General features: G+C 38.6%; 1 protein-coding gene across 6 annotated transcripts in view; it reads right to left on the minus strand.

The window, feature by feature from the left end:
• Nucleotides 1-20,442: 20,442 nt before the first annotated feature.
• The window catches only part of CSNK1G3 (casein kinase 1 gamma 3), a 79,715-nt gene continuing 77,235 nt past the window's right edge, over nucleotides 20,443-22,922 (minus strand). For all 6 annotated transcript variants that reach the window (XM_089491582.1, XM_089491603.1, XM_089491595.1 and 3 more), the window contains one exon: nucleotides 20,443-22,773. In XM_089491582.1, the coding sequence (XP_089347708.1) occupies nucleotides 22,719-22,773 (55 nt within the window). In that variant the 3' untranslated portion in view covers nucleotides 20,443-22,718. The remainder of the gene's footprint in view (nucleotides 22,774-22,922) is intronic.

Here is a 22,922-nt window from a genome sequence, read left to right on the forward strand (position 1 = left end):
AATTAGTTCCATAGTTTGTAAAATTATATTTTAAAAATTCGTCTCTCTCTTCTTCCAGATTGCACATAATTTAATTTAATTAAGAGAATTAACTTCCATGGATTAATGTTTTGCTAGTTTCCAAGGCTAATTTTTTTCCTGAATTTTTTCCCTAGATGTTAGCTTGAGAGTTTTTCTTGTTTTGTCCCATGTTTTAAAAGCCACAGTTTTATGTAATTATTTATTGCTGACTTCGGTCCAAAACACGTTGGAGGAAGATTCAGTTTGACTTTAACTACCCTGGCTCACTTCTAGGGAATCTTGGGAATTGTAGTTTCTTGTGACACCAGAGCTCTCTGACAGAGAAAGTTCAATGTCTCACAAAACTACAGTTCCCAGAATTCCCTAGCATTCAGTCAGGGCAGTAAAGCAGTCACAAACTGGATTATTTCTGCAGTGTGTTTTGGACCCATTCCAAGTCAGCAATAAATAATTACACAAAATTGTCACTTTTTAAAGTGGGACAAAACAACCTTAGTAAAACTTTTTCTTGGCTACCAGTAAATTGGTCATATGTAACACAAGAATATTGCTTTTATGTTGTTCCTATAATTGCGTCTGATTACTGATGTAAATGTATTACAAGTAGTCAAATCTTTTATCTTTTAACACCGATGTTTATCACACTATATTCTTAAAGTGCTACTATTCCACTTTGACTCCTCTAGCTGCCTCCTGTTGCATTCTGGGATTTGCAGTTTTAAGGAGGGGTATTTAGAATTCTCTGCCTGAGAATTCTAAATACCCCTCCTTAAAACTGCCAATCCCAGAATGCAACAGGAGGCAGCTAGAGGAGTCAAAGTGGAATAGTAGCACTTTAAGAGTATAGTGTGATAAACATCACCGTGAACATACACTGGGAGAAACAAAAAGTAACCTGCTCTTGAACAAGTATTTTCGTTAGCAGAATGTAATTCTGGATTTAAGTAATGCTGAATAATAACCATCTGAAATCTTTCCTTTTCACTGTATACTGGTCCTTGAATTTCCATTATTCACCCCACCCACCCTGCTTTCCTGTAATGGCCACTCTTTTTGATTTGCTACTTATACAAATGTCATGGAGTAAAATCCATGATGTTTGCCCACACTTTTCAACAAGTAACTATCATTCTCTCATAAATATATAATATTCTGTCTTTTATCCATAAAGATATTTTTCCTCTCAACTAGATGACTAAAACCAAGATGCACATTTGCACCTAGACACTCTTTAGTCAACTATCAGAAGTAAAAGTACATGAAATAACAAAACATCCAATACTACTGTTTCATCAACAGAAGGCCCAATATGCAGATTTTCATCCTTTGTATGAATTATTTCATCCTCAAACATAAATATTTTTGTGCTGTCTCTTCTCTCACTCCCTCTCTGTTTTGTTGTAAATGACATGTTTGACTTTATCCAATACCCCTCTCTAAACTGTAAATTGCAGGGTCCCATGGAATGTTGTCATGGCAGTTTGAAAAATAGTATCATGCTGTATATGTTTTGTTCCTATCAGATGCTCTGAGTTAGTTCTTGTTTGACTTTCAGTAAAGCCACTATGACATAGTGGTTTGAGTGTTGGACTACAACTCTGGAGACCAGGGTTTGATTCTCAGCTTAGCCATTAAACCCACTGGGTTGACTTTGGGCAAGTGACATGATCTCAGGCTCTGAGGAAGGCAACAACAAACGTCCTCTGCAAAAAATCTTGTGAAGAAAAACCTATGATGAGTTCACCTTAGGATTGCCAGAAGTTGGAAATAATTTCAGTGCGCACACAACAATAACAACAATAGCAGCAGCAGCAATAAAACACACCTGTACCTCTATAGGAAGTTTTTTTCTTCTATGGTCCCAGTTGTGATTTATCTACAAAATTTGAATTCCGTTCACTGCATCAATAATTTTGGTAGGTAATTATTCTATTTTCTTCAGTAGTTGACTAATCTTCTTCTACATCCAGTGGTTTCCAACTTTTTGTCCTCCAGATGTGTTCAACTCAGCTCTCATAATTCCTGACCGTTGGCCAAATTGGTTTGGGTTTCTGGGATCTGAGGTCCAAAACAATGCATGATTAAAGGTTGGGAATCACCATTTTAGCACTAATATGACTTACAGACTAATAAATAAATAATGACATGGGATATTCTTTCCCTATGTCTTGCCAGAGCCTTCTGTGCTTCCCAAAACTTTGCCGTAATGGGAATTCGGTCAATAACAATAATTTTACCACTTCAGACCCTGCATGTGAACCTTCAGTGTTAATATGTGCTAAAATCCATGAGTCTAGAAGATGCTGTCTGTGCAACAAAATGGGAAATATTAAATGCACCACCTTAAAGTTTGTGCCTGGGCTTCATGCCAGCTAACTCAAAACAAGAGATAAGACAGGAAAAATAGCTGTTCTCTTAGGGGAAAAAAGAGAAAAGAAAATAGCCAGAGGTTTTCTCAGTTCTCCAAAGCTGGTTTTGAAACTGTACATCATTCCATTTTGCTGACAGAAGGAGTTCTGTTGGAAGAAATTACAGCATTAGATTTCAACCTATATTTTTCCTTGCTGTTAATCTTTGAATCACTTAGATGTTGCTACTGCTTCCCTATATACTTGATAAAGACTTTATAAAGTCTTCCAACATTTTGAATCCAACAATAAGAAAACTTCTTAATAAAATAATACACACACACATAATACACATGTAATCACAACACAAGCACTTAAATCTTTATACCTCAATCTTATTTTAAGATATGTATTTCTGTACTTAATCAATTCCATGTTTTCATCATTTAAAAAACCCATTTATACAATATAAATAATAATACATGTATTTCCTGCAGTCAATTTAGTTAATATCTGCTATGTAGTTTTACAACAGGGGTGGGTAATTGCAGTGGACTCTGGAACAACTTTTAATTTTTTAATTTTTGAAGTTATAATTTATCATTTATTTTACATTAAAATCAGTGACATATGATTAAAATCAGATACACATACCCACCCATTTATTTTAAGCTTCACCAGTTTAGTGTTTATTTCATTAAATGACTGTTTTGTTTGTTTTTGTTTTTGCATATAAATGATATAAGTTACTCACATTTCATTGTCACTTTTCTTCCTTACTTTATTAACAGCTATTCCCCAAGTACCACAAGGCTCCAGTTCAATTGACTAGACGTAATTGGCCAGCTCCATTCCTCAGTCTGATGACAGTATAATCCCACTTATCCAGGTTATGACTAAGTTCATTCAACAAGACATGTAAGTCATCTGCGACAAGCAAATGCATTAGGATATGACAGAAAATAGAGCAGTTCATCCTTTCCAAGAAGTCAGCCAAAATTCATTGCAAAAAGGTTTACAAATAATTTTTCTCTGTTTTTAAATGATACTGAAATCCTACTTGATCCAAAGATAAAGAAGAACCAGGCTGACTCATTTCCATTAATATGATAATGTTAAGTGTTGTCATTAAACCATGTTTTAATTTTTGTTATTGTTTTTATCCATGCAACTTGAATTCTGGAAATTTTGGCATTAGAGATGAACTGATTCATGAGTGTTACCTAGCATTCGCAATGGTTTGTGGGCATAATTCATCAGGATGTGATACCAAACTCACTTAATGCTATGGAAAAGTACTAATGATATTCTCGCTTCATTTGTCCTGTCTTCCCTTCAGTCAGTGGCTTCAGTTCTTAACTGATCCATCAATATTTTCATACATGTGGCCAGACAAAAGAATATCCTCTTTCATGTTATCTATATGAAAGGCACCCCATGAGTTCAGGGAAATGCAGGGCAGAGGAGTTGCACAGGTCTGCTCTGCCTCTGCCAACCATGCATTATCTAAAGGGGATATCTAAGGGGAGGGACCCCATGCATAGAGATGTCTATGCATATAAGCTTTCATGGGAGATGGAGCTCTGTCCAGTCAGGACTACTTACATGGCTTTTCCCTTGCAAATGTCCAAACCTAACAAGTACACCCTGGTTGCAGTGTTGATAAAAGCAGGACTAACAGTGTAGCCATAGTGCCCTTTGATCACACTGAATATACTTCATAGAAATAATAGATGTCTCCTTCATTTTTTTGTGTGTGTTTTAAAATCTATCCATGCAACACCTGTGTTGCAATGTTGTTTTAACATGCATCTGGTCTCAGGCAGCGATGACCCCATGCCAGGTGTCAACTGGTGCAAGATGGAGAGTGGCAACCAAAAGTGTATGCTCCTCCAGCCCAAGGCTTTCTCCTGGGAAGGAAGCCCAGGGCTGGAGCAGCAGGCAGTAGTGCAGTGTGCCTCTCCTCCTCCTCCAGTCCTGGGCTTTCTTCCTGGGAGGAAGCCTGAGGCCAGAGCAGCAGGCAAAGGTGTTCATTTGCCCTTCTTGCCCCAAAAGGGGAGGAGGGCTGAACAAGGTTTCTGGGTATTACCTGATGTGGTCCACACCCACACAGTGACACCCCTGGTCTCAGATTCAACCCTTTTCATCTGACACATAAAGCATCTTTCCATAGCCAAAAAACAGTTGTTAATCGAAACTACATAGATCAATTGCATTAATAGAAGTTACATAGATGTTGACTTACTGAGTTTCTATTGATTCTCCACCAGTGTTGTAAATCAATGACAATTTCATTATAAACAAAATATTTTTAGTCATATACTACATCAACCACATAACGGTGTTTTTTTTAAAAAATCAGACATAGCACTGACATTTGGAGTCCAGTCTAAGTAAGATTTATGCACAATGTGCATTCAACAGTAGTGCAAATTTCATGAAAGCTATTGCTTAATGTTTAATGTTTCTAGATAATTCAGACAAAAGGGTATCCAACAGAAGCCAATAAATCTTGAAAAAATTAAATTAATAGTATAAAGAAACTAGTAACACACACTCTTTACTACCATGTTTGTAATAATAGCAAATGATAGTGGTATATTTGTTGCAAGCTCTTCTTTCCCATGGACATGGAAATAATTACCCATGATAATAGAAGATGACACTATACTCTAGTCATAGGATCATTTATAAAATCTAAATTTTCCTTGATTTATCTTGTAAGCTGTCTTCACATTGGCTAAGGCGGATGGATTGAAAAAGTTACCAATTTTTGTAACTGTCCAACAATCACCATGTCCTTCCCAGATTAGCATGAAATATTTCCTCACAAGAGCATAATCATATGGTCAACAGTACTGGCATGAGAACTGAAAAGAATTTGATTCCAGTAATTTCTGCCTTGTAGATTCTGATGTTGAAAATGCTCCAAATATTGTAGGTGTCGCTGCCAATTATGGAGCAAATATCTGATACCGGTATGTGACATCCAAATACATTTGATTTTAACATTAAATAGTTGACAAATGAAATTTGAAAACTGATATGAAATGTTATTTTTGTATTTAATAGTGTCTGATAACTGGCAAGCAATAGTACTTATTTCACATTTGAAATAATATTGAACATTGGACAAACATATTTTAGAGAGGATAGTACTTAGGATAATTCACATCTTCTTGTTGTCATTTTGTGTTTTCAAGTGATTTCCAACTTGTGGAGACCCTAAGAGAACCTATCATGGTGTTTTCTTGGCAAGATTTGTTCAGAGGAGGTTTGCAATTGTAAATGTCCACCAATACACAGTTGGCCCTCCTTACACATAGATTTTGCATCTAAGGATTCAATCATCCACAGCTTGAAAATATTCCTCTGAAATAAAAAAATCCAAAAATGCAAGCCTTGACTTTGCTATTTTATATAAGGAACATAATTTAATATGCTATTGTATTTAATGGGACTTGAGCATCCACAGTTTGGCATCCATAGGAGGTCCTGTTACCAGATCCCAGCGGATGCCAAAGGCCTACTGAAGTAACCTTCAACAGATGCTAGCAAGTCTAAAATACTTGAACATGAAAGTAAAATTTCAAATGCAAAATATGGGTCAATTTTTGCATTTTGTTTTTCTTGCTTTTAAAATCTGGATAGCAATTTAGAAAGAGAGGAAGATCACATGCTACATGAATGGACTCTATTAAGGACATCATGGGTATGAATTTGCAGGACCCAAGCACAGAGCAGTGGAGCCTAGGGAGTCTTTGAGGAGTCTCATTCAGAGGGTCACCATGAGTTGGGGCCAATTCAAAGCAGCAAACAAAAGCAGCAGCAGCAACAACAATAGGAATCAATATGCAAAAGACAGCAACACTCCCAACCTAAGCTGGAATAAATGTATTTCACAAATTAGGCTTGGATTGGTAATGCTGTTTTGTCCTTTTGAGTTGTAATGTCCTCTGGAGTTCTTCTCACACTAAGATCAATAGAGACCAAAAGCAATTTTAAATGAGTCCTTTAAGCCATCATGGTGAAAGGAACATATGAGAAAAGCTTCCCTATCACACACACTAGAGCTTGATGTGCCATTTGGATTTTACACTAATGTGACTTTATGGACTTTATGCTACAGTAAAATGAAATTGTTTGCAATTCTTGTTTGTTCATGCTGAACTTCTTATCTCAAGCAAGACAGCTTATTTACATTACAGCTGGAAAATAGCTTTTTATGATATCGATCCAATGTTAGCTAAGAGGAGACGAGCCTTAGGTAAACAGCATTTTTCACCAGCAATAAAAAGTTAAATGAATCCACCCTAAACTTGCCCATGCTTGCTTCTGAAGGGATGGGGAGGGAGGTGTTCCTTCTTTCTAACTACAAGTCCAAAGACTGTCACGCCTTGTAAATTCAGCTTTAGCATTTCACCAAGTAAGTGGTAAATCTTTCAACTGACCTCCCCCTCCTGCTTTGAACTCTTACACGGGTAACTGTGCTGCCAGCATGTTTATAGGATTGTTGACGTTTTCTCCTCCTGCAAAGAGAGAAAAGTTGCCATTCTAAACATCCAAGATATGGTTCAGCACTCACAAGGGGAGCTTATTTAAGAAGCAGACTTCACTTCAAAACCATAATTGATTTCTGCTAGCTTGCAGAAAGACTTTTTTTTTGGTACATCAGTGCTTCCATATTGAGCTACTCCTCATGAATAAATCTCTTTTTAAAAAACATACACATACGGATGAAATGGAAATATGTTAAGTGTATTCTGAAAATTTCTTGTAAGTATTTTTGTCTAATTGAGGCATTTAATTCAGCAAGTTGGTCTTCTGCCTTATATATATTATTTCTTATTTGCCACACTATGGTTTTAAACTTATCTAGGCATGTAAAGTCTTCTTCTGTAAAAATACTCCCCCAACCCCTACTGAAATAATGCCACACAAATCTTTAGGGCAGTTCAGTAATAAATGTTTTTTCCTCACTAAATCAATTCAGGGGCTAATTGGGGTGGAAGGTGACTATCTCTAGTGGTTATAAATACATTTGCATTGCTATCAATCTTCTCACATGGCCAGCTTTTAACCAGGCAGTAAGAAAAAGATGCATCTGGTTGAAATACATAGCCAACACTGCCATCAAGTGGCAAAACTAATAGTTGACCTACTCACAGATAAAGGATGGATTCTGTTAATGAGAAGAGATTCAAGTTAATTTGTACAGGCATGGAAATGGGACAGAAAGGAGATACAAACTCTGGAACAGACTTTAAGGTTCCTCTAGTCTTGTATCTTGCCAATAAGTATTATTCATGCTTTGGTAATAACCAAATCAACTCCCTCAAAAAGTTGTACATAGAGCTGACAGATTCTCAAAAGTTCAGAAATGGAAATTACGTCTGATCACTGGGAATACTTATAGAAGGACTCAGAGAACCTGTGGCTTCCAGTGGTGTTCAGTCTCAGCATGACGCATGGTGAGGGATAATGGCATGGTAGTTTAGTAACACTTAGAAAGCCCTAGGTACTCCACCCCCGAGTTACAAGGACAAAATTGTTGCACATTCTTAAGTAATTCATTGACTGTTGTCCTGAACACACTGCAGAAATAATCCAATTTGAGACTGCTTTAACTGCCCTGGCTCAATGCTGGGGAATTCTGAGAAATGTAGTTTTATGAGACATCGAGCTTTCTCTGTCAGAGAGCTCTGGTGCCACAATAAACTACAATTCCTTGGATTCCCTAGTACTGAGCCAGGGCAGTTAAAGTGGTCTCAAACTGGATTATTTCTGCAGTGTGTTTTGGACCTGTGTTTCTAATTCTGAATATCATTGAAAGTGCCCACATTTCCTTCTAAAGAATTAAATATTTCAGCAGAGCTTTGGAATGCTAATGTTTGAGATAATTTAAATTTTTAATGTAAATATTATAAAAATGGTTTGTTAGGCAAATTATTAATAACATTGTTCAGTGTTCAATTGCTCACTTAAAAATCATTTTACATTATTAGAAATACTAAAGACTGGCCAACCACCCCAAGTTCTCCTCCAAAAGTAATAAATTAAAACTAAAAAGCTTGCTAGAGAGGTTAAGAACAATAAAAAGGGCTTTTTTGGATATGTCCGCAGCAAAAGGAAGAAGAAGGAAACAGTAGGGTCACTGCGTGGAGAAGATGGCAAAATGCTAACAGAAGACAGAGAAAAGGCAGAATTACTCAACACCTTCTTTGCCTCAGTCTTCTCAGAAAAGGCAAAGGGTGCTCAACCTGAGGATAATGGAGCAGAGGACAGAATAGGGGAATTTCAGCACAGAATAAGTAAAGAGATAGTAGAGGAACACCTTATTAATCTAAATGAATTTAAGTCTCCGGGACCAGATGAACTCCATCCAAGGGTATTAAAAGAACTGGCAAATGTAATATCGGAGCCATTGGCAATAATCTTTGAAAACTCCTGGAGAACAGGAGAGATCCCAGCTGACTGGAGGAGGGCAAACGTTGTCCCCATCTTCAAAAAGGGGAAAAAAGAGGATCCCAACAATTATCGTCCAGTTAGTCTGACATCAATACCAGGAAAGATTCTGGAGCAGATCATTAAACAGAGAGTCTGTGAACATCTAGAAGGCAATGCCATAATCACAAAAAGTCAACATGGGTTTCAGAGAAACAAGTCATGCCAGACAAACCTAATCTCTTTCTTTGATAAAATTACCAGCTTGGTAGATGAAGGGAATGCTGTGGATATAGTATATCTTGATTTCAGTAAGGCCTTTGACAAGGTTTCCCATGACATTCTTGCAAACAAGCTTGTAAAATGTGGGCTAGACAAAGGAACTGTTAAATGGATCTGTAATTGGTTGACCGGCCGAACCCAAAGGGTGCTCAACAATGGCTCCTTTTCATCCTGGAGAGAAGTGACCAGTGGGGTCCCACAGGGCTCTGTCCTGGGCCCAGTGATATTTAACATCTTTATCAATGACCTGGATGACAGAATTGGGAGCATACTTATCAAATTTGCAGATGACACCAAATTAGGGGGAATAGCTAATACCCCAGAGGACAGGATCAAGATTCAAAATGACCTGAATAGACTAGAAAGCTGGGCCAAAGCTAACAAAATGAAATTCAACACAGAAAAATGTAAGGTATTGCACTTAGGGCGGAAAAATAAAATGCACAGATATAGGATGGGTGACACCTGGCTGAATGAAACTACGTGTGAAAGGGATCTAGGAGTCCAAGTAGACCACAAGTTGAACATGAGTGAACAGTGTGATGCGGCAGCTAAAAAGGCCAATGCTATTTTAGGCTGCATCAATAGATAGTGTCTAGATCAAGAGAAGTAATAGTGCCACTGTATTCTGCTCTGGTCAGGCCCCACCTAGAATATTGTGTCCAGTTCTGGGAACCACAATTCAAAAAGGACATTGAGAAACTGGAGTGTGTCCAAAGGAGGGCGACAAAAATGGTGAAGGGTCTGGAAACCATGCCCTATGAGGAACGACTTAGGGAGCTGGGGATGTTTAGCCTGGAGAAAAGAAGGTTAAGAGGTGATATGATAGCCCTGTTTAAATATTTGAAAGGATGTCATATTGAAGAGGGAGCAAGCTTGTTTTCTGCTGCTCCAGAGAACAGGACCCGGAACAATGGATGCAAGCTACAGGAAAAGAGATTCCACCTGAACATTAGGAGGAACTTCCTGACAGTAAGGGCTGTTCGACAGTGGAATGCACTCCCTCGGAGGGTGATAGAGTCTCCTTCCTTGGAGGTCTTTAAACAGAGGCTGGATGGCCATCTGTCGGGGATGCTTTGAATTGGATTTCCTGCATGGCAGGGGGTTGGACTGGATGGCCCTAGTGGTCTCTTCCAACTCTATGATTCTATGATTCTATGATTCTACGTAAAACATCAATAATTAATTTTAAAAGTTAACATAGTTGGCGTTTAACCATTCAGATAAACATTGTAAAAATTGTTGTTGAAAATCATAACCAATTAAAAGAACGTAAATTGTAATGATTTTCAAGGCTTGCATTTTTAGATTAAAGCATCTGAAAGAGTTATATTACTTGTTTCCTTCAGGAGCTTTCCTGAAAGGGTCTTCGTCAGAGAAGCCTCCATGTCCTTCCTACTTCTGAAGTTGAACTCACAATGACCCTTTCACACTACATAATTATAATGCTATGAATCCACTTCAACATCCATGATTGCATTCTATGCAAATTTTAGTTTTATAGTTTCATGGAATATTTAGTAATCTCAGTCAGAAAGCTCTAGTATCTCACCAAACTAGAAAACCCAGGATTCCAGAAGCTGTAGCTGTAGCCATGGCAATTAAAGTAAAATCAGAGTGCTATGATGGTTTGAAAGGACCTCTGATAGAAATCTTTATTAGTTATGACCATTCATGGAACATCCTTTGTGAGAGGCTACAGAGAAAGAAATTTGATCTCTCTTAGATGTCACGCAAATACCTTTATTGTTTGCTCAGGCCTTCCAGAATATCTACCACCTAGTTTTAACATAGTGAAATGTAATGTAACTGCCTTCAGGTCACTGGTCAATTTATGGTGGCCACATAGGGTTTTCTTAGGCAAGGAAGGCTCTGGTTCAGTTTGCTATTGAACTCTTCGGAATACAGCCTACAGTACCCTATTTTGGGGTACTGATCCCTGTATATTTGTACCTGTATTTGCCATAGCCAGACCATTCATAGTAGAAACAAATTAAAATGACAATACTTAGATGCTACAATTTTAAAAACGTAGAGAGAGCACCAGTGGTCTATGACTCTGGAATATTAGACTATGACTGTGGAGACCAGGGTTTGAATCTCCACTCAGCCATGGAAACCCACCGGGTGACCTTGAGCAAGTCACACTTTCTCAGTTTTGGAGGAAAACAAAGGCAAACTGCCTCTGAACAAATCTTGCCAAGAAAAACCCATGCTAGGGTCACCTTGGGATCACTGTAAGTCAGAAAATGACATGAAAGCACACAATACATACACACACACACAATAATATAATAGAACAGAAAGTGGAGGTGAGAGAACTTGCTTCATCCTTCAGTGTCAGTGAGAACATTTCCCCCATCTGACATTTCTCCATAGGACTGGAGAGCTAGATTGCTAAAGAGCTGCAGCCTCTACCTGCTCTGGCTGTGTCTCAGTCTGCAGGAAGAACATCATGGCAAGGTAGAGTAACCAACTTTTCTCCATCAGAGGAGAAGGAGGTGCTTCAGTTTGCTCACCCTTAACCATTCCATTTCTGACAATATGCACTTGTTTAGTATTGGACCAACTTCCTTAGTTACATGGAGAAAAGAGACAGAGGGTCAAAATAGGCCCTGAAGCCAGATTGGGGCCATGGCAGCCACACACAGTGGCCCCAATCTGCTGAGGCACTGGCTTAAAAAGGAGCAGTTTTAAACTGATACTTTTTTGGCTGCAGAAAAGCTGGCTTTAGCCACGGCCTCAAGATGCCTGGAAGCCGGCCAACATGTGGGCAGCCAGGCAGTTTGCAGCTGGTTTCCGGATGTCTTCAAAGCATGTGGTATCAAAACGCCACTCTCTGAAGCCGCCTGGACAGAGGCACAAAGGGATAGTCTATTTGCTCCAGAACTTAGTCTCCTTGACATTCTGGTACTGATAGTACAACTCAAGAGTTTTCATGAGTTGTTTCGTGTGGTTCATCTAGAAATCTGCATGTCCTCCTTTTTCTCCTTTTCTTCCATGACCATTACCACATATGTATGTTCTAAATAACCAATTCAAAATGTTCCAAACAACCTAGAGCAGGGGTTCCCAAACTGTGCTCTGAGGAGCCCTTAGGGCTCCGCATGTACTTCCCAGGTGTTCTGCAGCCACTCCAGAAAAATGAAAGATATAAAAATTGAAGGAAATTAAAGACTAAGAATATATTCTTATATATACTCCTAAACACCATTAACTTGTAAGACATAGGGTAGGCCACTTAGGAGCTCTGCCATAGAAATAAGGATTCAGCAAGTCAAAAAGGTTGGGAACCCATGATCTAGAGACATACAAAAATATCTTTCCAGAATTATAAGTATTTAGGCTGTAAACAAATGTATTTAATTGTTTAAGAAATTCTCCTTTTCTGTATCATGTGCAAAAACATAAATGGGGGAGGGGGATTCAACAATTTGTTGCAATTTATTGTATATTCAAGAGTAACGAAGCTGTGGTCAATTTCTATGTCTGTTCTTCCAGTTATATGGTAAGGATATTTTCTGCTACTTCTAATATTTTTGTGACTCATATCAAACCAATTAATTGAACATATTTAAAGTACCACTGCAGCTACTTCAAGGTTTATGCTGTCCTTGATCAGAAGAAGCACTTTCTACATATTTACAGTGATTCCACACTCTGGTTTAAACTAGGAGCAAAGACCATCTGTTCCAGGATCTGATAATCAAAATATAAAGCTAAAACTAAATATAATCTTTCAGAACATACTGGAATAAAATCATACAATTTTGCAGGTAGACACCAAATCACCATTTAAAAGGTGGCTATACATCACATCCCCAGTATGAAGGATGGTACAGTGTGGTTGCCTTCAGTATAGCTATGCCTCTTTATATTTAGTATTCAGTTTACCCAACACATTTTTATAGTACCTTTAGAACAGAAAAATATTGGACAGAAAGAAAATGCATTAGTTTCATTTAGGGAAGCTTAGGATAGGAAGGCAAACTCTGTTAAACAGATGGACTATGCCATGAATATACAGTTGTCCCTCCATTTGTGTGGACTTTGAATCTGTGTCCCTCACTTACTTGTGAGAGGCAAATGGAGGGACTTAATATGGGGCACATGCCCATGGCGCACATCTGAGGGTGCCTGCAGGGGGGCACCGCTATTCAAGCCAGTAGGGCTTGAATATTGGCAGATTTCTGTTTTCGCGAGGGTGGTGAGCAGAATGGATCCCCCGTGAAAACTGAGGGGAGACTGTATTCAGACATCTATAGTGGATCTGGCATAGCATAACCAAAACCTGTGGCTTATTCAAAAGAAAAAGAGGTGACATCTAACAAAAGTAAATAAATTGTTTTTTTCACTACAATCTATATTCCATGTAATTATTCTCCTTTGTTATTGTATTTTTCTCAGAAGTGGAAGCTGGTGGCTTTCATGTTAGTGAGGTGAATCTGCTCTTAGTCTGAGCTTTACTAGAGGCATCCAAAGTGTTGAAACCTACAATCTAGATAGGATCAGAACCTAGGATAGCTAGCTCCTTTAAAGTTCATACAAGCTCCAAAATGGATTCAGTAACCACTGAGAGGAAAGCTACCAGCCACCACTGTCTTTCAGTCTTACGTCAGCTCCAGATATCCAAATATAAATTATTAGCTATTTATCTGCAAATCTTACAGATTTGGACAGATTCTTTGCCCTTGGCAGCAGCAACTTAGCTGGCTCAAAAATAAAATAGATAAGTGTTCACTAGATTTTGAAGTACTAATCATTATTTATGCATTTGCAATAAAACTATGTTTATAAACAAAAGAAGCTAGAACACTGTGTACAGGACATAATATATAACTTAGGCACAACAGCCTACAATCCAATTATTTAGTGCCAAGCAGAGTACCTCCACTGAATCAGTGGGAACTTGGTGAATCACAATTTATGTGAGTGACATTGATTCACTGGTCTATTCCAGTTGTGATTAACAATTGGATTTAGCTCCATGCAATTGCTTTTCCAGTAGGCTAAGTGATCATCCTCCCATTTTCTATTGATCCATTTCCCAGACAGCAAAACTGCTTCCTTCATTACTGCTGTTTCCTAGTTCTTTGCAAGCCACCCAGTATGTTATGGAAAAGTAAGAATTTTCAAAGCCTAACCTATATTATTTTTACAGTAGCTAGGACATTTACCACAAGATGTTCATCTTCGACTGGCATACAGGGTGCTTACCTAAGTGAATGCTATACTATACAAATAATAAATTTAGAATAATCAAAATTTATATTTTTATCAACAGGGTAAAACAAAAAGCAGGAGTTTCCATGTACAGATGCAAAAGTTGGTATATAAACTGCTTTCCATCTTGCTTTAAAACATTTAAGGTTGAATTCAGGATTTATGTTCCATGGACACTTTCCCCTCTTTATAGATAACATCCCTTCTGAAGGATGCTCCATGGCATAATATGGAACTAGCGCTGAACATTAAAATGGTTGTGCCTATGTCAAAATTGCAGTGATGTTTAACTAGAGCAACATCAGGTGCACACCTACAACAGCACTAAGACTAATCCTATTGGCTGAATTTTTTTTTTCATACTTACAGTTCATCCCCATGGATTGGTGCAACCATCCCTTACATCACCATTCACTATAAGCTAACAAGGTAGCATGCCCTTTTGATTTCTCCAACCAAAATATGTCTGAGGCAAAATAGTAGTGGGTAAGAAGCAGAAATCAAGTGGTGCTACAAGCTATTTGACTAATTCATTAGTCCTAGTGAACCACAAGTTGAACGTGTGTCAACAGTGTGATGGGGCAGCTAAAAAGGCCAATCCAATTTTAGGCTGAATCAACAGAAGTATAGTGTCTAGATCAAAGGAAGTAATAGTGCCATTCCACTCCACTTTGGTCAGGCCTCACCTGGAATAAAGTTTCCAGTTCTGGGCACCACAATTCAAAAAGGATGTTGAGAAGCTGGAGCATGTCCAGAGGAGGGCAACCAAAATGGTGAAGGGTCTGGAAATCATGCCTTATAAGGAAAGACTTAGAGAGCTGGGTATGTTTAGCCTGAAGAGGAGATGGTTAAGAGGTGATAAGATAATAATTTAATAATAATTTGTTTTATTTATATACCGCTATTCCAAAGATCATAGCGGTGAACAGCAAGTAAGCTAATTAGCAAGTAAGTAAGATAGCCCTACTTAAGTATCTGAAGGGGTGTCACATTGAGGATGGAACACACTTGTTTTCTGTGTCGTTACTAGAATTCCTCCATCACACATGGGCTATCATTAGGAGTCACTGGGGCTTTGTTTTTCCCAGATACTTTAGAGGAAGTGAGAAATGCTGACACCAAGGAGTCAACAACTCCGGTAGTCCTGCGCGCTAATCCTTCTTGCCCCAGAAATGAGCACCCATCACTCCCATTCACACCCCATTGCCACCACCTCAGAAAACCAACTTCAAAGTGATCCAAACCCATTTCAAAGAAAGCACCACCATTTCACCTTTTTCTATAATGTTGAATTTTGTCCCAGGGTTGAAATTCCCTATAAATATTGGTGCCCTTCCATTGTTTCTTCGGCTTAGTTTAGTAATAGGCATACATGCTGTCAGTTTGCTTAGCTAACCCCTCTCTTGCTTGCGAACCCATTCGGCTCAGACATGAACTCCCATTTAATCTCCAGACCTGCAACAAGTGGAGCGGCTATCCATTCAGGTACAGTACTTCCTTTAGTTCATCCTACTGTTCCAACTTAACATCTTTGAATTCTTTAGTCCTTGTGAGCATGTGTGGTTGTGTGTGGTGTATGGTTATTGGATTTCCCCTTTTAAAATAAAACTCATTACTTGATTAGAAACCTGTCTCTGGATTTCTTCGTGTCTCTGGACTTGATATACATGGAGATTGGTTCCTTGGTTAAGTAACCCGGCCATGAAGCTTTGCTACCTTTGAGCTAATATACCCCAGAGCTCACACTGGTATTTGAGTGTTCTTTCTGGACAGGTATCCACCCCAGAGTTACACCATGGCCATAACTATCAAGGCCTTTAGGTGAGTGATAGATTGAAGCAGAACCAGCTGGCTTTTCTTGGTGTTTATCAAAAACCCATGAGACTGTGAACAATTCACTGTTACTTAGAGATCCTGCCAAGCACTGTGAATGGACCTGACTCTCAGCAAGATATCGTCCAGACATGACTACATGCATATGTCCTGCAATCTCAGGTGAGCCACTAAGGTCACTAACACTGTGGTAAATACCATCATGGTGATAGCCAGATGGAACGGAAGAGCACATATCTGAAAACAGCTGTGAACTTAATTAATCTGAGGAATCTCTTGCTCATCCTGATGATAGAAATGTGTAGATATGCTTCCGCTAGATCCTGGGACACAAGGAAATTGCCCTGCTACCACACATCCCAAATGGAGCACAGTGTTTCCCTGTGAAAATGCTTGTACACAATGAAGGAATCAGTGAATTTCAGATCTAGAAGAGACCTACAGTCCCTTTCCTCTACAGAATCTTGAAAAGGAATAAGTAGACCCCAAAAAACATTCCAAGGAAGGCACCTGCTCTATCACAATGTGGAGGAGAAAGAGGCCCCAGAAATTAAAAAAATTAAAATTGAATTTTTAATTTTTAACATTTTCTTTAAAAGCATCACATTTTAACCAGCTCTTCAATATGCATATGTAAATGCATTTAGGTTGTGCATATGCTATTGTAATTTGAAGGTACAGTTGCCCCTCCTTTTTCATGGGTGATCTGTTCCGGACCCCCTCGCAAAAACGGGGTTTCGCCTATATTCAAGCCATTGGCTTGAATATAGCTGCAAGCACGTGCCCCATTCATTCTCCCTCCGTTTGTCCCTCACGCATATGCAAGGGATGCGGATCCGAAGACCACGAGAACAGAGGGATGACTGTATACTTTTAATTTTGCTAGTTGTTTATGTCACAACTATTAGCATTACACTCAGTGGTATATGGGAATTACAATTTATGAGTAACAGTGCAAAACAGCACTGCTAAAGATTTTCTTTGGTATGAAACAGGAGGTCAATTGGGGGGAGGGGGTGAAACCAACCCTAGGGATGCCACTGCCGCACTACACTCTTATAATGCTGTTATTCCATTTTTATTGCTCTGGCTGCCTCCTGTTGCATTTTGTGGTTTGTAGTTCAGTGAGGCCTAAGAGCTCTCTGGCTGAGAATTCTAAATGCCCATCCTTAAACTGCAAATCCCAGAAAACAAAAGGAGGCAGCCAGAGCAGTTGAGGTGGAATAGCAGTACTATAAGAGTGTAGTGCAGACATCTAGATGGTCTTCCTGCTTTCCTCTGGGTGATGATGGGAGAAAGCCAAATTGTGTGGATTCCTACTCTCACCAACCCAGAGAAGCATTAGCATCCACAAATTTAAATAATACTAACATTTGGCATGTAAAGGCAACGGTTAGTGCTTTTATTTATCCTTCCTCTCAAGCATCGATCAATATCTAGAAAACCTGAACTGGAATTCACTCTCTACAAACTGAATTTTGACCCACAATAATTTCTTATGGAAAAGCCTAAAGTTCTATGTGTTCTGCTAAACTTTCTTTGCCTTTCTTATTGCTTGGGATCTTAATTTCACTAGAGTTGCCCCTCTTTTTTCATGGGGTTCCAGACCCCCTCGCGAAAGCAGAATTTTGCCTATATTCAAGCCCCATTGGCTGCAGGAGCGCATGCGTGCGCGCCTCAGGCATGCACCTCATTAATTCCCCCTCCATTCGTCCCTTGCGCATAAGCAAGGGATGTTGGTTCCAAAACCGTGAAAACAGAGGGAGGACTGTATTTGGATTGTTATGTAGCAAGAATGTTATTTTTAAAGACTACATTTAAATCTGAATATTCTGTATTGAGCATGCTCAGTTCTTATTTGGGTTTTCCTTCTTAGAATTTTTTTTTTCTGAATCAGGGTTGAGTAAATTGTAACATTCTAGGAATTGTTTGACTCCTACAATTTATCATCACTGGCTATGCTGGCTAATGTTGATGGGATAGTCTGGTAGGCAACAAAATACCCCACCTCCACTTCAAACAAATTCTAAGAAAGCAGTCCAAAATGAAAAAATGAGTATGCTCAGTGTATACTGAACACCGACTTATTATTTCCAGGAGGAAAATCGAGAAAGTAAATGAAACACAGCATCCCAGAAGGGCAAGGTTGATTGGTTAACATCGTGAACAGTAACAATTCTCACAGCAACATTTTGTAACGGTCCCACTTGTCCTTCAAAGCAAGCTTTGAAATCCCTGTGTAATTTTGAAACATTTTTCTTTCAATGAAAAGTTGGGAGGGGTTGGAAGCAATGTTAATGGCAAGCTAGATTTTGAGGATCCTGCCTGTCAAAGCTGGCATGAGGGAATAACCCCAAGTGTTGTGGATTGTTCCTTAAACCCTTATTGTCAGGAGGTTCTCCTAATGTTGAGGTGGAATCTCTTTTTCTGAAGCTTGCATCCATTGTTCCAGGTCCTATTCTCTCAAGCAAGAGAAAACAAGCTTCCTCCATACTCAATATGACATCCCTTCAAATATTTAAACAGGGCTATCATATCACCCCTTAACTGTCTCTTCTCCAGGTTAAATAAACTCAGCTCCCTAAGTTGTTCCTCATAGGGCATCATTTCCAGACCATTGTAGCCACCCTCCTCTGGACATGCTCCAGCTTCTCAACATCCTTTTTGAATTGTGGTGCCCAGAACTGGACGCAGTATTCCAGGTGAGGCCTGACCAAAGCAGAATATATTACTTCCTTTGATCTGGACACTATACCTCTATTGATGCACCCTAAAATTGTGTTGGCCTTTTTAGCTGCCACATCACACTGTTGACTCATGATCAACTTGTGGTCTACTAGGACTCCTAGATCCTTTTCACACGTAGTCTCGTTAAGCAAGGTGTCCCTCATCCTATATCTATGCATTTCATTTTTCTGTCCTAAATATAGTACTTTACATTTCTCCATGTTGAAATTCATTCTGTTAGCTTTGGCCTAGGTTTTTAATCTATTAAGATCATTCAGAATTTTGATCCTGTCCTCTGGGGTGCCACGCCTCCTAATTTGGTGTCATCTGCAGACTTGATAAACATGTCCCCTATTCTTTCATTCAAGTTGTTGATAAAAATATTGAATAGCATTGGGCCCAGGGCAGAAACTGTGGCATCCCACTAGTCACTTCTCCCAAGATGAAGAGGAGCCATTGCTGAGCACCCTTTGGGTTCAACTCATCAACCAATTACAAATCCATTTAACAGTTGCATTGTCTAGCCCACCTTTACTAGCTTGTTTGCAAAAATGTCATGGGGAACATTGTCAAAGAACTATGAAACTATGTGTTGAAATACACACACACACATCCACAAACTTCTCAAGTCAATTAATTGTAAAAGATTGCTTGAATAATGAATTTAAATATAAAATATCCATATATTTTATATATTGTTGAGCAAGTATGGGTATAGTGTGTGCCTCAGTGAGCAAATGCAACTCATTACTGTTAGATTGAGAGGAAAGCATTAAAAGGCCACAATGTATGGAAAATAGTTTACATTCACTTTGATGAGAAAAACTGTGCAACTCTAGTTTAGATACATTACTCAACATCTAATTTGAAACTCTTTAATAGTACTTTCAGTATTTTTAGCAAAGTGCAGAGGCAACTCAGTGTCTATACCTGAACTTACATGACAGAATGACCTCACAATTACATGTCTAACACTGGGTGCTATTCTATTTCTAACATTGAGTATGATCAACACAAGCTTATTATATACAGAAATACTATTGCAAATGCATCGTGTTTTACAGTGCGCCCGCGCCATACGCGGGCGCGTCATATGCAGCCTTGAGCATACGCGCTCAAGCCACGGCGCGCGTGCGGGGAGGAAGGGGCGGCGCGTCCCATTCAATTGAATGGGCGCGTGCGCCCATTGCGCCCCGCGCGCCCCGCGCATGAGCCCCATTGTTTCCGATGGGGCTCGAGCATAGGCGGAATTCACCTTACGCGGAGGGATCCGGAATGGATCCCCCGCGTAAGGCGAGGACGCACTGTACTAGCCTTTTCAGAAGGAGTGTCTGAAATTTGTTTTCTCCCCCAATATTAAGGTCAATATAATGAATTCAATTTTGGAGACAGAAATATTTTAGATCCAGCCTCTTCAATGCACAATGCTATAGCATTCTGAAATTTGTTAATATCTTACATGTTAGTATAGTTGTTAAGTTAAAATTAAATTGACAGTTAAAACTAACTACAAGCCACCTCTCACTTATTTCTACCAGTGCCGTATCACTGAAAAGATGACAGACAGAAATAAAAAAAACTACCTTTATTTTTTCTTCTTCATCCGTTACATATTTTTAAACAGGGATTTGGTTTATTATTCAGACATTCAGGCAACGTTGATTTTATTAGTTTAGACAGGGGAAAAGCATATAAATGCAAACGTTGGTTTAACCTGAATGTAACTGTATAACTTACTATTGACCAGTTGTGTGTGATGAGGACAATTCTTCTTAGCACTGAAATGAAGCACTTAAAATATTGCTGAATAGCAATGTCTAGATTCTGGTCTTTGCAGTAAACAAACAGGTTTTATAGATTTTAATCTTCAAGTCCATAACTGGATTAATATACACACTGTTATGTGTAAGGAATTGAGATCATATAAACACTGTACAGGCCAAAGAAAACCTTGAAAATGAAACTGAAGAGGTGGGTGATAAGAACGATACCGCATGTATTTACAAATATTATGGAAAAAGAAATTTGGTCAAACACTACAATTAAGTGTTCACATTAGGATGTCCAAGCTAACCACCTACCACCTCAGCTCAAATTAAAATAATCATCAGTCTCCTTGAGAATTTAAGACATTATCAATAATACAAACAGGCAGAGTGAAAGCTTTAGACCAAGTCATGTAGTCTTTGTTTTTATAGGCCAGGTTCAAGCTTTTAGAGCAAAGATTTACGAAAGTCGTTAACAGCAACAGTGACTAACAATGACCAGATTTGCACAATGTGTTCACATGTGCACTTAATTCAAAGACAATGCACTGAACTTTTGGCTGTTAAGGAAAAAAATAAATTACAAAACAATTCCCTGGAAATGCAGTAATGATTTCAAAAGGTGTGCATTTATCGATTTTAATACACATTTTGAATGTTACTACAAGATATTAAAAATAAATAAGAATGCCAAAAGGCATGCACTGATAGACAAAAGTTATTAAAAGTTAGCTCTAGGAGGCTCTTTTTAAAAGAAGTCATACACAATTTGAGTTTTGGTCAACAAATCAGTCCAGCCATTTTCCTTCTTTTACTCCAGCTCATCATGATACTCGCAGCTAAACATGACAAAAGCACACCTCTGTCTCATTATGGCTTTAAATGAAGCAATCAGAGGGAGGGCAAAAAAAAGGAAAGTGCTGCCTTTTCTACTGAACAGTTTATTTGTTCACAATTCAGGCACTTCAAGGAGCTATGGGGAAAGTACCTGACCAATCCAATCAGCTGTATCTTAGTGTTTTAATATTTCACCAAAGTGAAATAAAATTCCAGAAACCTGCAGCAGTGATCAGAAACTACAAACCAGCACTCATTAAAGGCAGCATTACATCCAACCCACTTCCATTTCTTTCTTTCTTTTTACATCAGATTTACAAACAGACCTACATTTGTTACATGGCACATCCAGACCTTTACTCTTTAAAGTTGTCACTCATCACTAGCATTTAATGACAAAAATCCAGATTTCCCAATCTACTAATCATTTTCAGTTATCGTCTTGTAGTGTGGTGTTTTAGAAATGAACTTCTGTTCAAGTTCAGCATTGGAGTCATACATAACTGGAAGCACAGCTTGCATTATACAAACATTTTGTATTTCTGTACAATCACTATTGCCACTTCTACTACACTGCATCTTATTTAGAGGCACAACAAAAGCAGATATTGAAACCCAGATTTTACTAATAATGATCCACCTCTTCCCCTAGAAAGCACAGCATTTGGCCTTCAGCCATCAGGTAACACCTCATCATGCTTCTGCTTTAGTACCACCACTCAGTGACTGTACCTTATTTCTGACAGGATTTAATAGTGACAATTTGTGAATGTAGTACCACTGAAGAAATGGTAGGGGGGAAATCAATGCAGATATTGACAAAATCTTAAAGCAAGATATATTTTAAATGCTTGAGTACTTCTTTTGATTTCCATTGTTCTCTCGAAGATAAACTAACTTCAACATGGCATCACAAAAACCGCAGCACATGCCAGGTTTGTAAAATATCTGGTCTTCAGCCAATCGCTGCTAATGTTATCTAAGTTTAATTTTGCTGAGGAAAGAGCAGCATTTTTCCATACTGGTCCAAGGAACTTAGTGATCATGTTGATACAGTGTTAAAGCTTCCAGGAGAGATGATTCAAACTGAAGTATGTTGAACCACCAAATCAAAGTAAGTGTGAGGACCTTCTCTGAAAGAGGGGTGTCAGAAAAACATGTGGTCACTGGAGATGAGTATTCATGATATAGCAGATGAGCAAGTAAATAATTCCCCATTATCTGCTGTTTTCCAAAGTCATTTGTGACGCTGAATGGTTTTCCTTTTCCTTCGCTTGAAAAAACAACAGCACCTGCAATTGTAAAATAAAAATTGTCTTAATGAACAGAAGGAATGAATCATACTTAATACAGACTATCAATCTGGAATAAATACAAAGATATAAGGAGTTTTAGCCACTCAAAAATGCTAAACTGCATTAACACGGCAAATCAAATAATA

Source organism: Sceloporus occidentalis, unplaced genomic scaffold (genome assembly GCF_023333645.1).
Source record: "Sceloporus occidentalis isolate IW3139 unplaced genomic scaffold, rSceOcc1.0.p SCAF_1, whole genome shotgun sequence".
Taxonomy (NCBI): Eukaryota; Metazoa; Chordata; class Lepidosauria; order Squamata; family Phrynosomatidae; genus Sceloporus; species Sceloporus occidentalis.